Source organism: Mchenga conophoros, linkage group LG1 (genome assembly GCF_057382185.1).
Source record: "Mchenga conophoros isolate Kocher_MC1m ecotype Shallow Benthic linkage group LG1, M_conophoros_male_GT1.1, whole genome shotgun sequence".
NCBI lineage: Eukaryota > Metazoa > Chordata > Actinopteri > Cichliformes > Cichlidae > Mchenga > Mchenga conophoros.
This window is the reverse complement of record NC_140526.1, coordinates 15,136,729-15,153,938: the sequence shown is the minus strand read 5'-3', so window position 1 is coordinate 15,153,938 and position 17,210 is coordinate 15,136,729. Positions and strand designations below refer to the sequence as shown.

At 38.8% G+C, this 17,210-nt stretch overlaps 1 protein-coding gene across 6 annotated transcripts in view; it reads right to left on the bottom strand.

The window, feature by feature from the left end:
• ush2a (Usher syndrome 2A (autosomal recessive, mild)) overlaps positions 1–16,763 on the bottom strand; it is a 221,115-nt gene extending 204,352 nt beyond the window's left edge. Inside the window, exons 1-5 of one of the 6 annotated variants that reach the window (XM_085267418.1) lie at positions 16,727–16,763; positions 14,848–15,346; positions 14,097–14,311; positions 13,660–13,878; positions 8,656–8,821 (exon numbers count right to left, since the gene is read on the bottom strand). In XM_085267418.1, the coding sequence (XP_085123544.1) occupies positions 8,656–8,821; positions 13,660–13,878; positions 14,097–14,311; positions 14,848–15,321 (1,074 nt within the window). In that variant the 5' untranslated portion in view covers positions 15,322–15,346; positions 16,727–16,763. The other 5 variants (XM_085267410.1, XM_085267383.1, XM_085267401.1 and 2 more) reach the window with 5 other exon arrangements.
• Positions 16,764–17,210: the final 447 nt, after the last annotated feature.

The following is a 17,210-nucleotide window of genomic DNA, read 5'->3' as shown; positions in this document are numbered from 1 at the left end:
TGCAGAGATTGCTGAAAAACATGAAAGCACTCTGAAGCTACAACAGAACCTGTGTCTGAGTAGAAGCAATTAAAAACTGTGTCATCAATATAACAACATTTTATCATATAAAGATAACACTTGCAGACTTCCTAACACAGACGTAACAAGCAACAGCGATAACTCAGTAAACAAAAAACACAATTTATGGTGCACGAGTAACATTTCCAGATTTTGAAAACAAGTGCATTTTCTCAAGATCTCAGTTCCTATAGTAGATCCACCTCAAGACTGACATAATTTATTTGCACAAAAGAGTAAGTAAAAGTAAAGAAAAAAAAAAAAGTAAAGAGCTCCATGACTCTAATAATTCATTTAAGTTTGACATTGTGACACAAAAGACCAACCACACCAAATTATTCTTATACACAGATCAGTCAGTGTGAGACTAGTTGTACTGAACTCTTCATCCACAGCTGTAGAGCAGATGCTTTTCTATGGACAACTATCAATTATTAGTATATCCTGCAAAAAGTCACTGAAAGGTGAGTCCAATGATAGACTGACTTTACAGCTATCACTTAACTACACTGAGCCACATCCCCGCTTCCCCCATTTCTCTTCCTCTGTCATTCCCTCCCTCCCCCAGGCAACATTTTCCTCCGCTATTCTCTACATCGTTACCATAATCAGATAAGACAACTACCTAGGGAGCACCAGCATCCCTACAGCACCTTGCTCCTGGCACCCCTGTGTGTGTGTGTGTGTGAATTGCTCCTGGCGCTTGGAAACCCGCATCCCTTTTGACTGTCTTTTTTGGTGTTTTGATCTTTACAAACCGACAGATGACGGGTGTGTGTGTGTGTGTGTGTGTGTGTGTGTGTGTGTGTGTGTGTGTGTGTGTGTGTGTGTGTGTGTGTGTGTGTGTGTACTATATGTGAATAAGAAAGGTTTCTAAATTACAGAGTTCCTTCATAGGGTAATATCTGTATTGTAGCTGACAGACTGTTACAAATTACCGCTGAATTGTGAGTATGTGTCTGTGTAGCAAGCCAGTAGATAAGTGTATGTGTGTGCAGGAGAACAGGGGTATGCGAATGGTGTTTAAGTGTCAAGTATGATTATGTTATTCTTCTGAATGGTCAAAGCAGATCACATCACCATACCATTAAACAAAAGGCAGACTGATTCACAGAGAATTCACAAAAACAAACGCATACAAAGTTTTGAAACACCTTCAAGGGGCACCAACGTAACACACTTTTAGTAAATTACTGTACTCTCCCATGCCTACACTAATATGCAACAAACATATAAAGCATACTGTACAAAGGCATATATGACAACTGTACCCCCAGAGGCAGGCATCCTGTACACACGCTAGCAACCAACTGAGCCATCAGCAAAACTACATTTAGCCAACAACATGTTAGACTGCCAAAGTACTGTTCCATCAACACCAGTCAGCAAGCTTGTAAACTAGACTGTCAAGTCAAATTTTCAGGCTAGACACAATGATTTTCATTTTAAAGCAGTGCACATTATGGATAACGTACTCAGAACTCCTGGTTTCCCAACCATTTAAATGCAAAACGAAGGTGCTATTAATGTACATTCATTAATGTAGTTACATTTGACACTGTTAGCTCACTTTAAAGCACTCATCCACTTTAGTTATTATGGAACTTATTTTACTGTGTTTTGAGAACACATGGTATTAACAAAGAAAATTTTAGATATATCTTTTTAAAAATATGAAAAGCAAGGTCATCAATAAACAAAATTCCAAAACATTTTATTAGCATCTAAAACAATTCTGGGCTTAACAAATGACTCAGATTATTTCATTATAGATTTGAAAAAATAAAATATATTTTAGAATCTGAAAATAAACTGGTATCTGCAGTCTGCTCTCAGTTAGACAATAATTTCAGCACAGCTTCTGCATCCAGTAATCCACCTTCCTCAACTGCACACCAGTTCAATATCCCATTCCCGACTTATTCACCACTACAATAATTATTTATCTTTTATCCAACTACAGTTCTCTTTATTCAATCATCATTTACATATAGCTTGCTCTGAATAAAACTGTAGCAACCTTCATATCAAAAGATGCATATGAGGCACAGTAACTGTTGAGCACAGGATTTTACACTGATTTGTATGAGGGTCAAAACGATTTCTTCAGCACTTCTAGGCATAAATGGTCATATTTTTTTTCTTTTTATCCCATACACCCCAATACTCACCATATGATGAATAAAACCAATTTAGGAAAAGTCATGAAATATGAGATGATGGATTTTCTTTTAACAAAGTTGCATAATTTTTAAATACCAAAGGAGTCCAAGTAACCCCTTTGCCATTTCTAGTGTTAAATCTTTTATAATTTTATTTGAAACTGGAGACTGGACTTTTGAGTATTATCCTGTTTTATTGTCTAATACTTTAAGCTGTACATGGTCCCCTCCACTTTTATATTTTAAGCCATTTGTGTTTACTTTAGATACAACCTCATTATACCTGCCATGTGCTTCATCATAAAACCCTTTTCAGCATTTTTCGGCGTGCGCTCATTTACAGTAAAATCTAGGCTCGAAGTGCTGAGTTTACATAGAAAGGTGACCACGGTAGATTTTTCTCCATTGTTAACAGTTACTGTATGGTGTCTTATGGCATAGAATTGTGGTTTACACATTTGCCTTCCTGGGAGAAGACACAAATCCTTGGGGGAAACCATCTGAACACTGCCAAGAGATATATGGAGCTGCATATATTAAAGTGTACATTTTAGGAAATCCTCAAGTCTCAGGAAAACATTGTCAGACCATAAACAAAAAAGCATAATGTTCCATTGAAAAACCCATCAGACTTTTGACAAAACATTATCAGACAATATGGTCTTAGAACAAATGGCATCAGACTAAAATGTCTCCGATAAAATGTGTCTGTGAAGGTTCTCAGTCATCCAGGTCATCGTAGTCTAAGGAGCTTGGAAAGAAAAGCGTCTGGACTTCTTTGAGTTGCTTGAAGATGTTTCACCTCTCATCCAAGAAGCTTCTTCAGTTCTAAGGTCAAATGGTGGAGAGTCCCAGATTTAAACCCAGTGGGAGTTTCCCCCCAAAGAGGGACAAAGGACCCCCTGATGATCCTCTACCTAATCACATGAGCCAAGGTGTGAAAGCGGGTGTGGGTCACAATCAGCCCGGGTTTCTGGTGAGGTCATTGTGAAACCTGGCCCCACCCTATCATGTGATTTCCTGAGGTCAGATGGCCCAGGATGTGAGTGGTCGTTAAGGCGTCTGGGAAGGGATCTCCAAACTGGCTTATAGATGGCAGACAGTTGGTGTCGTAAACCACCGCCTCTGTTCAAAGATGGTCGCTCACAGTGGACATAGATGGCTTCTTTCACTCCTCTTTCAAACCATCTGTCCTCTCTGTCCAAAATGTGAACATTGGCATCCTCGAAAGAGTGACCTTTGTCCTTAAGATGCAGATGAACTGCTGAGTCTTGTCCCGTGGAGGTGGCTCTTCTACGTTGTGCCATGCGCTTGTGAAGTGGCTGTTTGGTCTCTCCGATGTAGAGATCTGGGCATTCCTCGCTGCACTGTACAGCATACACCACGTTGTTAAGTTTGTGTTTAGGAGTTTTGTCTTTCGGGTGAACCAGTTTTTGTCTGAGTGTGTTGCTGGGTCTGAAATGCACCGGGATGTCATGCTTGGAGAAAAACTCTCCTGAGTTTCTCTGATACACCGGCTACATAGGGGATGAAAATGTTGTTGCGTCTGTCTTTCTTATCCTCCCTCGCTAGTGTCTGATCTTCTTTTCCGTGCCTCTTTGCTGACTTTATAAACGCCCAATTAGGATAGCCGCACGTTTTAAGTGCTTCCTTTACATGTGTGTGTTCCTTCTTTTTCCCTTCAGGCTTAGAGGGTGTAGGGTGGTGGTGTAGGGTCCTGATTACCCCAAGTTTGTGTTCCAGAGGGTGATGGGAGTCAAAGAGGAGGTACTGGTCCGTGTTTGTGGGCTTCCGGTAAACTTCAATGTTGAGGTTGCCATTCTCTTCAATGTGCACAGCGCAGTCCAGGAAGGGCAAACAGTTGTCCTTTGTGTCTTCCCTGGTGAACTTGATGCTTTTATCCACGGCGTTAATGTGCACAGTGAAAGATTCCACTTCTCGTGTTTTGATTTTGACCCAGGTGTTGTCTACATATCTGTACCAATGGCTGGGTACTCTCCCTTTAAAAGAGGTGACACGGAGGAGCCCATGGCACAGCCATGTTTTTGTCTGTAGAAACCCTCGTTGTATTTGAAATATGTAGTGGTAAGGCAGAGGTCTAACAGTGTGCAAATCTGATCGGGTGTGAAGTTGGTCCTGTCTTCCAAGGAGCCGTCTTCTTGTAGTCGTTTTCTGACAGTGTCCACTGCCTCCGTGGTAGGTATGCAAGTGAAGAGGGAGACTACATCAAAGGACACCATGGTTTCATCTGGGTCCAGGGTAGGTTTCTGGACCTTGTCGGTGAAGTCGGTGTAGTTCTTGATGTGATGTGGGGTGTTCCCCACAAGAGGTGCTAGGATGGTAGCAAGGTGTTTCGAGATGTTGTAAGTGGCTGAGTTTATGCTACTGATTAAAGTGCCTCAGAGAGAAGCTTCCAGCAGGTGACGCTGTTATCAGGTCAGGGCCTGCATCCTTCAAAGGACTGGTCTAAGTAGGCCGGGTAATGCAAAGGAAGGACCTGCGAAGACTAGCTGACTGTTAAATTAGACGGTCTAACCAAGCCTACAATGCACCTCCTGTTGCCTAGCAACCGCGACAGTAGCAGCTACAGCCGTGGACGACCGAAATAGAGAAAGTCTTTATTTTATGCAATTTATTTTACTTTTATTGGAGAAAATTGTGATGTTTCATCAGAGGTGTATGTTAGAACGCCACAGCCATGGCCTGAGTCCCTTTAGCCAACAGTAATGTTAACTTTAGCTAGTAAACTAGTTTTCTAGAGTAGCTCATGAAACTAGTCTCTTTTCATTTTGACGATACAAATATAATAGGTCTTATGTTATATTATATATACTTTTATACATTAAAAAGTTATCAGTGGTGGAATTTAACTCTGTTGTCTCAAATATTACATTTTAGTTCAAATTTAAGGCATTTATTTCTATTTCATATTACTTTATACCTGTATGACTGTCTGAAAGCTTTACTTAGTTATATTAAAGGGCAATATCACAGTAACAGCTAAAAGTAGACTAAAAAGATTTGATCCTTTTGTAGATTTCAAATAAAATGAAATGTAAACTGATGTAGTAAATATTCTTATACTGGATGAAAAGTTCCAATATCATAATTTTCTTAAGATTTTAAAGATATAAGAGCATTAAAACAGGCTGATGTTTTTTGGGTAATAGGGTCTAATAGGAGAGAGGATACAGACACATGACATCCTTATAAAATACTTAGACAACTTCATGACAAGAACTGCAAAAACAACTTTTTGCAATTCTTTTGAATATTTTATTTAAGTCAGCTGCATACGTTTTCCACTAAAACCAACACAATCCCACTTCGTTAAGAACATTTTTTAACTAAATATATTCTGGATACATCAAAGCATTGTCAAAGTTGTCTGTGCTTGCCTTTATTTTTCCTTCTTTCCCCTGTCCTTTCCTGCAGGAAAAACATCAGTGATTCATCACAAATTTATTTTTGTCATTCCCTGAATGAAGCTGTTATATTTTGTGTTGGCGATACCTCTGCAAACAAGAAACAAACATCTAGAATTTCTTTTAAATGATTCCACCATTTTCTAAACTACAGAGAACCGCTATTTGTTCTCATCTTCTCTGAGCTGCTGCTGGCTCCTCTTCCTCATCATCTTCCTCGCATTGCTGAATTTTCCGGCTGTTTCATCAGGGGTGGAAAGCCTCTGTCTCATCACCTCTCACTGGTGGGTTTTTCAGTCTCTCCTGACTCTGAATACTTGCGGAAGGAAATTAACCATGCCACTTAACAACAAAATCAGATAACTTTGTTAAATATCTGTTAACTATCAGATCAAAACACAATTTTCTCTTAGAATTACATGGAAATATTTTATATATCAGAGAGAAAAAAAAAACTAAAAAAGGGGAAACAGGACAGAATCCTATCTTGGGCTTTATAAGAAAGGTAACGGTCTCAGGTTGTATAATATAAGCATGCCAAAAACAGCAGAAACAAAATGAGGACTTATCCATTTACTGTCTGTCTTATTATCAGTTGCTCATTACAAGATGAGAGCTCATGTAACTATGACTTCCGCATGTCATGGTTAAGTCTGTCTGTTTCCTTAACAAAATCCACAGGTCAAAAGTGAACTGTCTGCTCATTTTTTCCCAAAACCTTTAAGTACATTTGGCTTCACATCGCCAAACAGACTCAGCTTGGCCAGAAACTAACTTAACAAACTAACTGACCAACCAACCAAATCATGGAGGACCTAACCCACATTTAGTGGCAATATCAGTAATGTCACATAACTTGGCCGAAAGTGAGTCTTTGTTATACTCACAATTGTTCCGCTGAATATTTGAGGGCGATAAAACTCAGCACTTACTTTTAAAAGTTTATTTCTGGACCACTTCGTTTGACCATCCACCATTTTTCCCCAAAAATTCCTTCAACCTTGATTTGCAATGAATCCTGGCATAGGGAGGACGAAGCATAGGTGCGACCCATCCTCCAAAACTGAGGAAAGTAGGACGCATTTGTTGGCCACATTTGGATGACACTGGACAGCTTTCATCATTTCACTCTGACATAATCGGTCTTCAAATGTGGCTTTTGAAGGAAGCAGCCCCTGAATTTGGACACAGCCATGTTCTGCCAGTCTCGCACACTGATCACTTGGAAAATAATTTGGCTGGCAGGAAGCTTCTCACTTTTTTCTGAGACTGTGTCGTCTGATGTGGTTTTTCTGAAGCCTTTTAGTCTGATGGCGTTTTTTTCTGAGACCATATCATCTGATGCCATTTTTTGAGCCCTTTTAACCTGATGTCGTTTTGACTGAGACCTTTTAGTCAGAAGCATGGAACCTTTAGTCCAATGCCATTTTTTCTGGGACCTATTTAGTCTGATGCCCTTTTTTTCTGAGACCTTTTAGTCCAATGTCGCTTTTTCTGAGACCTTTTTAATCTGGTGCTGATTTTTCTGAGACCCTTTAGTCTGATGCATTTTTTCTGAGACTATATCGCCTGATGCGTTTTTTTTCCGTTTTTAGTCTGATGCTGTTTTGTCAAAGGTCTGATGGGAGGTTTGATGGGAAAAGTTATGCTTTTTTGTTTATGGTCAGACATCTGAGGCCTTTATCTGATGTCTGAAGATGTTTTCCTGGATTGCCTAAAATGTATGCCAGCTGTACTCAACAGCTAAATTTCAGATCATATTGCTAACAGGATAAATTCTACTAATGCCTGTTAAAATTTGTGTTTTGTTCTGTTTTTACAGAAAAAAAATACAACTTAGGTTGCAAGAATTTAAGGCTTACCATGTTAACCATATTTTCCCCCTACACTAGCCTTAGTGTTATTCAGAGATCCTGAAAGAGAGAGATTGTCCAGTGGAGTAATCTGTAAAATGATACCCTTCAACGGACCAGAAACACTCACATCAACACACATAGGGATCCATTTGGGGCCTCAAAACTCTCTCCACTTCACTACCTGCCATTTTAGTGTGATCAGTGCTAATGAAAGCCTCATTTTGTCCAGACCACCTTGTATTTCTTACTGAATGTTTCCTAAAATTTCTACTTCATATAAAACTTACATCAACTCATAGTGTGGAAAAAAGAAATAAAAATGAATAAAACCAAAGAAACCCAAAGAAAACACACAGTACATATATATGTAAAATATTTAGACAGAAAAAGGCACTGCATTGAGAAACTCACAAGTTCACTTGAATTGTACCGATAGATGCCAAGTTTAGCTGGGAAAAAATATTGATAACTTAATTAGACAAATGTATTTAGTTAAGAATTATCAACCAATACATCAAATTTTATGTACAAAAGCACATGCACTAAAGTACTGCTATCTAAAAAAAATATTAAAAGAATCAACAATTAGAAAAATATTTAAGTAAAATAAAAATGATACAGTTGTATAGGCAAGACTGTACTTTCTTTGTTATATTGTACAAATCACGGAAAAAAGTCCCAAATAACTTAAGTAACTAAAATTCAGCAGCTTTGTTTTTTGTTTGCTTGTTTGCTTTTGTTTTCATTCAGGCCATAGACTTTTGAAATATTGTGTTGAAAGTGTAAGGAAAGCATTTGTGTCTGTGTGTCTGAAGTAATGTGTATGCCCCTGGCCCCAGCAGCTGTTCCAAAACAGATGTTTTCCAGTATAATTACCACCAGCTCACAGAGTGGATGAGAAAAAGATGGACAGAGAATGAAAGAGTAAAACAGACACAGAGGATGACAGAGAAAATCAGATTATAATAAAAAGAGACAATTCCGCTTTCACAGCCCTAAGTACTGCAGCTACAAACAAAACTCATGGTAGAATGATTACAAGCGGGCTGGGTGTAAATATACACGATCAAATTCATGTACCTCTGACAGTGTCCAACCATAGCATCTTTAACACGACTCACCATGGGGATACTTAAACTATGTATTACTCACCTGCAAAACAAGATGTGTCCAGCTCTCCAGTCCTAGTCTGCCCTCTGTTCTAAAGCTGTTCATAGAAGTCTGATTGTTGGACTGACCATATCGCAGAATGATAGCTTCCCCAGACACGGTCAGAGAAAAAAACAGCCGCTGCTCTGAACTTTTCTCCAGGAGCATCCTGAGAGAAACAAAAAACACACATAAACAATAAAGGATTCAATTATGTCTGCATCAGTTGACAGTCCAAAAAGGTTCACATGAATATTTAGCAGTAAGAATTTTAAAGCTTCACCTCAGGAAACAAAGGGAAGAATGGACTCTAACACCCATGAAGCTGAGCAACACTACACACAGTCTCTCATTCTGACATTTTCACATGGAATATCAATATTTTACATGACTGTAAGGTTTCCGCTGCTACGCTGAGGCGCAGACGCACACACTCTCTACGTGTCATATTAACCACCATCACTGACATTTTATGGGAAATCATGGCTTTTATGAACCCAGAGCAGGAAACCCTATAAATCACAGTTAGGTACATGCAAGAGAAAAAGAGCATTTGAATGTATGTCTGTACAAGCACGTAGGTATAAAAGTGAGTCTCTGTGGAGAGAAAGATAGAAAGACAGGCTAAAGAAAACAAATATAAAAAAAAAAACACCAATAGGTAAATTGCTATAAGTACAACACGAGTCAGAAATTATTTCAAGTACTTTTCCTTTAACACACACATAAAAGTGTCTATTAAGGAAGGTATGCAATTATTACTGGCCATACATATTGACCTTAACATCACAGAGTCCAACTTAATTTTATGTGAGCAGCAGTCTGATATTAAGAATGATATATGTGGGGAAAAAAATACACACATTTCAGAAAACCAGTAAAAAATGTTTGCTTCTTTGTTTTAAAGCTATATGCTTACTTAAAATTAAGCAATTTTTAGACTGTCAACCTATTGGTTTATTGGATAACAAGACAATTTTGTAATTTTCTCATTTGACCACCACAGTGAATTTTAATAAAGACAATCCAGATATCTGGAGTGCATATTTTCAGCTTTAATTGAAGGAGTTTTAACAAAAACAAAATACAAATATTTTAAATACATGGCCCCTATTATCAGAGGTAAAATAATTTGACAAGTAACCGACAACCAGTTTTATGTCAATTTCATGTCCACGTCATGTCCACATGACTCATAATTCAATGACAAATTAAACAGATAAAAGTTCTGGAGTGAATTTCTAAGGATGGAACTTGTATTTGGTAGCAATTGACTAAAGCTCTCAATATGAGGTCCAAAGAAAAGTTGAGGTCAGTGTCAATAAGCTGAAAGAAAAAAAAAAAAAAACACCTAGTGAGAAAAAAAATCTCAGACAGATAACATTACATTAGTTTAGGAGTATCTTATCAACTACATGTCAAATGTATAGCTGCCAGTAGAACTGGATCACTGTTCTTTATTGAGGATGTGACTGTTGAAAGAAGTAGCAGCATGAATTCTGAGGTGTGCAGGGCTCAGATTCAGCCAACTGCTGCAAAACCGATTGGACAGCAATTTGTAGTGCAAATGGATAATAAAAGTAGGCATACTGCAAAAGCAAACCAAGAGTTTCTCAAGACATAGAAACACTCTACAATAGCCAAGTTAGTACCACACTTCTAGGATTTTCAAGTACTACAAACAATCCTTATCTTTACAACTTGTCCAGCCCTTTTGTTTGTCTAAAAATGGTTGAATTCCTGAATAGTTATTACAACATTTTGTTGAAGTTGAAAGTTTGAATTTTAATCACATCTTTATTGCTGGACTTAAAATCCACTTTGGTAGTATGCAGAGAGGAGGAAAAAAAAGCATCGCTGTCCAAATACCTATGTACCTAACTGTACATCACAATACTCAACATACACACTGCTACTACTATCACCATAATCTGTTTCTATAAAGCAAAGCCACAGTGTTGTAAAAACCATCGTCTGGAAGAACAGGTGGCTGGGTCTGTTCATTGTTCAGAGGGGAGGGATGTGAAATCACAAAGAGGGGGAGGGACACAGAGAGTGGGGTGAGGAAAGATGGACAGAGGTGAGGATAGAGACCTCCTTTCATCTGGCTTCTTTGATGGCAGCCATGATCATCTCTACTACAAAAGAATGATAGCCAACGACAGCAGCAGAAAGAGAGCAACGGAGAGAGAAAGAGTGAGTGAAGGGGGGGAGATATTACTTCCATTCAGTTGCATTCAGCCATACAGGTGTCATGTTCCACAGACCAAGACAAGACTTGTCTGTCATTTGAATCCTGAGACAGACAACTTCACAAACAAAAATCACAGCGTGAAATTTAAAGGAGAGATTTGATCTCTGAATGATTCTCCATCTGAGTTAAACTTAACAGACACTGACATTTAACTGAACATCCACAGAGTTTGTACAACATGTATGTAGCCTGTCTGGTGTTAGACTAAAGCTCCTTCAGAGCTATCACTAGTGTAAAGATCCTGGTCACACTTATCTTTTTGGTACACTGCTGAATAAGTGAATGCAGTATGTCTGGAAATCTCCAAATATTCTTAACAGCTCACTCAAAATTTCCAAGTAATCCACAAAACAGGAAACCTGTCCTTGTTTGTGAAAATGGTGCAAACTGTTCCTGATCATATTAAAAAAAACAATATAATGACACTTCACCAGATCATTTTATGTTTCTTGATGAGATAAATTAATATTACAAGTCTTTTGAATACTACTGTAGTTATATAATAAAGTTATGTAAAGCTTTTTATTGCTTTGACATTACCTGAGTGTCAGATGCATTTGAACACTACAAACGTGAGACCGAGCCCATCAACTCAAGGCTGCATTTTCCACTACTAGCATAACATAATTTTGTTAACCTGTGGTTAATGCAGACACTACATTTTTACAGTTAAGATAAGATGGTTTCTCTGCAACTGAAGCTGAATTTAGTTTGATACTTTTATTTTAAGCTGTCCATCCCTAGTCTGACAGTGTAAAAACAGCTCACTGCCAAATCAATTTAGTCCTGCTTTATCAGCTAAATTTTTGAATTTAAACAAAGGCATTATGTATTTTTTTTTTTAGCTTACTTTCAATTTCTTGACATGCCATGTTGTTCAAATCACCTGCCTTAAGTGTTGCTGTATGTAGGAAGAGATAGGGTTGCGGAGTAAAGCCAGCTGACCTCTTTGAGTGTGGGCAAGCGCCTTGTCTATGTGAGTGTGTGCATGTGTATGTGATTGCAAGCTGATCTGAGAGTGTGTAACTCTGCACCACGCTACCCTTGCCTGGAACATACCAGCACACTCTCATCCACTGTCTCTTACACACAACATATCTGTGACATGACAGCTAATTGTTTCCTGATGGTTATACTGATCTCACCAGACCTGACCTGCTCCTTGTTATTGGATCGATATCACAGGGCTTTCTCTTTCATGTAAATATTTGTAAATCATATTTAATGTCATACTATCATCATATATATACATTTTGACTAAACTTCACAGTGGTCTAGAAGGAGTGGTTTATATGTCATCGCTACAACAGGATAGTGTAGCACTACTCTGATGCTATATAACAGTATTTGAGACCCAGTACTAATAATTGACTATATTTAAATACATTATCCTCCTAAGACCCGAACTCTTCCACTACATGCATTTTTAATTTTTCTTTGATATTTGGGCATATTGGGGCCTGATGAATGTAAAAACAAAGAATTACCAGATTTTTTTTTTTTACCTTATTTTTGTTTTTAAGAAAAATAAGAGCCACAAATGAGGGTATTCGTCTAAAATTTTGATAGAACAGTAGCAGTATAATGTCCTCGTAAGTGGATATCAGGCCCTTGTAGAGAAAAATTTAGTATTTTGGTCTAAATAACCCAAAATGTGATGTCCACATACGTGGACGCCAGGTCCTAGGAGGTTGTATAAAATTTTAATATTCATGTGTGTTTCACCCATTCCTAGTATTTTGTCCTGTCTTTCTCCCCTCAACCCCAACCAATCTCGTCAGATGGCTACCCCTCCTTGAGGCTGGTTCTGCTGGAGGTTTCTACCTCTTAAAAGGAGGTTTTTCCTTCCCACTGTAATCAAATGGTTGCTCATAGGGTGTTGTCTGATTGTCTGGGATCTTTACTTTACAATATAAAGTGCTTTGAGGTGGCTGTTGCTGTTATTTGGAACAATCTAAATAAAACCTGAATTGGATCAAATAGATATTCAGTCTTTTTCACCTGTTGCAATCATACAAAGGGAACATCGGGCACAGACCTACCTGTCCTTTTACTGACTTACTGCAATGGTGATGGTGTTTTTCCCAAAACAAATTTCACCATTTAGGTTTTTGTTTTGTTTTTTTTAAATAGGATTTGTCAAGAAAACAGCCACGCCATCTTCTCATGTTCTGCCTCTATTTCATCTGATTGGCTTCTCTTTTTCATGAACTAGCCTTTCCAATTCCTTTTTTCCACCTGATTTAATTGGCTTCTTTGCTGACTGTAAACATGGCTTTCAATCAAACGGAAAACATTTCAATCAAAACCTAATGCATTTTGCTAAATATTTTTTTTGTTTCCAACAACTACCAGAACTGCAGCACTTTACAGAAGAAGGAGAGGGTTTGAAGGAATGATGCAACTGAAAGATTAGCCAAACCTCAAGTAATAGAAAACATATATGATAACACGCACGCACACACACACACACACACGCACACACACACACACACACAATTAAATAGCTGCCATGTACATGCACACACAGCTATCATCTGTCTTTTGCTTCTTATGAGTTAAGAAGTAAACAATCATTGTCTGTCAAGCCATCTAAACATTTTGTACTGCACAATGAACTGTATGATAAGACTAATAATTAATCAATTTTAACAAAAGCAGTACTCAGTGGATGATTCGATTTAAAGAAGGATTCTTATCTCCAATTATGCAATGACAACTGTATTCTTACAGCTTACAAAATTCAGACTCACATTTCCCTAGCAGAGCTTGGTTTTATCCACAATGCCAAGGTGAGGGAACCCATTGCTCCAAGTTTCTGTGAAGGGGGAGTGACCAGGCACCCATCCTGGCCTGGCTGAAACAACAAACTGCTGGATCCACTAGAAATCCCATCGAAACTGTTAGAGGTTCCAGCTTCTCTCTGAGTACCAGGGCGAGTGTCGTTAGTGTCTTCAGTTACACAGATACCCCTGATGGAATGAAGTGCAGGCATGTCAGTATGTTCTCCCTAAGAAACCAAATAACTTGCAGTTATTAGCAAGACACCGATTGTAATGTCATTAACACAATTTAATAAATAAGTCAATTGTTTTATTTTTTTAATTGATTCATTTTCCTTTGCCTTAAAGGTTTTGACAGAAAATAACTAATAAAATACCTGACATTACTCTGAACTTAATGAAGCTACCTGTGTGCAGCCAGCAGCAGCGGAGCATACGGAGGCGTGGAGGATCTATAGGGACACTCTTGGACACAGAAGGCCTGATAACATGTGAGCAGTTCAGCCTGAGAAGAAGGTGACTGACAGTAGCTGCTCCGCTCTGGAAAGCCACAGGTGTAACGAGGCGGCGAGGTCGACACGGGTTTAAAGGCAGCAATGTTCTCCATTCGTGGGAAGTGTCCCTGTGAAAGATTGAGAAAGTCTGATAATCCCTTTAATCCTGGTGTCTTGCCATGTTTTTGTAGCTTTGGGGACTGCAGCCACAAACATTTGGATACAATAATAACTTGTAAGGCCATATACTGTATTTGAATCTACTTCAAAGAAATAATAACAATATCAATCACAATGTAACACAAAAAACTTTGTATAGAAAACTCTTACAATTGCATGTGATGTATTTATCAAGATTAAGACCTTTACAAGCAAAATAATTAAAATATATAGGCATATTATTTGAATTAGTTCAACTGGAAAATGTACTCTTTGCAAATGATGTATCTGAAGATGTTTTGAGATACAAATGTGGAAAAAGCATAGGTTTACATGATGAAATTAATAATGATGTAATAATTTTTTTTCTTCAGATTTATTTTGACTCACTGCAGCAGTGCCTCAACTTACCTGGACAGAACTATTATTAATGGGTTAGGGTAACCCTAGCCTGACTTCTAAACAGCATCTGAATCAGAAATGATAATCTTTAAGCAGCTCTTACCTGTGAAGAAGCAGGTTTTGGACAGAGGCTGAGGAAGAGGAGAGGTAACCAGAAAAGAATATGACGCCACCTCATCCTCATGATGTTCTGCCTTTTCATCTTTTGTTCACTGATGTTCTTCAGGGACAACAGCCACAGAAAGATAGGCCAGAGATTATTTTCCCTCTCCCTTTGTGCAATTTCACCCTCTTTTTCTGCAACTGACAACATCCCAGAGGCATCTGTCTTGTCCTTCCAACTTCTGTGCATATCATTTCTATTTCCCCACTTGCTGTCATTACATAACTTACGAAGTGATTCTCTACCTCCGTTCATTCTCCATTTGTTGTGTCCTATGCCCCATGTTTGCCTTTCCCTTTGCACATTGTCTCCCTTTGCCCCTGCCTCTGTTTTCCAGTCTCCCTTCTCTTCAGTCCATCTCAGGCCTTTCGCTCCACAACATTCCAGAATCAGTTTCTCCGAGGGATCCAGCATCTCAGGTCTGGACTTTGGAACATTCCTGCAGGCAGAGAGATGTTTCTGAATTTGGATTTCTTTTGGAAGAGTTCTAGCAGGATTTGAATAAGTGATGACTGTCATGCTTTCATGCTTTAAGGGTAACAGTAACATTTTTTTACAGGCCAGTGCTCCTGGGGTGAAGCTATGACTCTTAGCTCTCTGTTACACTGTCCCTCACAGGCACACACATATACACACACACACATGCACACAAAAACCGTAACCAAAGCCCTCACATGATAGGTAGGATTTTACAATCTAGAGAGGGAAAAGAGAGAAGGAGAGAAGGAAAGAGAGACCTGGTCAGACCAAAATCCAACATGAGACAAATCTGGGGAGAGTGAAATGCCATGCAGGCTATTCCCTAGCCAAAGCCTACACTATCATGTACAGCTTGATGGAGGCACAGCTCAGCTGATACTGCTACATTGCTTTTTCCTTTTCTTCATTTCCCATTGAATTAAACATGCCCTTTTTCCTCTGGCATTTGGCTCCCAGGTTTTATCCAACCAAACGGGCTTTCACACAAGTTTGTTGGAAATTGAGGCTTAGCGGAAAGCTCTCTTCATTACAATACTTAGCAGCTTCAATTTCGCATTTAGACGCACAAAAAGAGGCCAGCAGTGCAGTCATCTCTAGTGTTAGATTACTTGGTCCAGGCTTCAATCTATACTATCCGTTAGGAGATAGAAAAGCTTACACTTTATCTAAAACCGCCTACAAGACTATGTGCTGCGCAAATTTGTAAACCTATGCAGATAACAGCCTAAAATATGTGGTACGTCTATGAGATTTACCTGTCGTTGCGGACTCCCCGCACAAAGCTCTCTCCCCATCACAAGTGCAGCGCCAACAAACATTCAACCTGTTGCTCTGACATGAGTCGTACAAAACAAGCTACCTGTTCCTCCACACACCTGTCTGTCAGCGGTAACAGACGCCGCTCCAGAAGAAAAAATAGTCCTTTCCAAACATGACTTGAATTATTTTTTGCCTGTTACAGTTCAACAGAAAAAAGCCAAACCAAAAACTGAACTTGACAGAGCTCCGCTTTTGTTTTGTTTTTTCCTCTCTGTCTTACCTCTCTCATTCAGAACATGCGGCGCGCGCTGCTAAGCAGATTACCGCGAGCTGCCATCTGGCCAGCAGCGCCCGAGGCGGCAGGATACCGGGCACAAAGTAACGGCGGTGAAACGTTACACTGTTGTGAACCAAGTAACGGAAACTTGAGAGCCCCGGAGGCGGCATGAGAGCAAACAGTGCGACATATCCGTTTTGCATCTGTTACAGAACACCAAAGATTGTCTTTGACAGCAAGGCATTAATTTGCGATTTAAATAATTACCCCCTGCCTGGTAGTAATGTTTTACCCCCCACCTACGTGGGATGCGTCTGGGTTGCAGACAAGTGGCTCTCACAGGAAAAGAGGAACGCTATCAAGGTCGCTAGGCAACGCTGATTTGCTCCGGCCACTTAAAGAATTGCAGGAAATCATTTATAATCTCATGTCGTTCATATATTATTCATTTATGTACATATTCAATCTATGTGCCAAATCGCTATATAAGTATTTAATGCAGTCTCTCACAAATAAACCAATCAATCAGGAAAATAAACAAGCCATTAAAATCGTATAAATGATTTTGCTAACCATCTCAGTAAACCTTAGTTTAAATATGGATCAGCATTGTTCAGCTTAGTTCCAAGTTTAGTATATCATTATCATTATTATTATTATTACTATTACTATTTACTAATAAGCCCTGTAGCGTAGGTCACTTAGCCGGCCCCCCAGTTGAAATAAAGGAAGGAAATTATGAAGAATAATGAAAACGAGACGCATTAATTTTGAGAAAAAAAAAAAC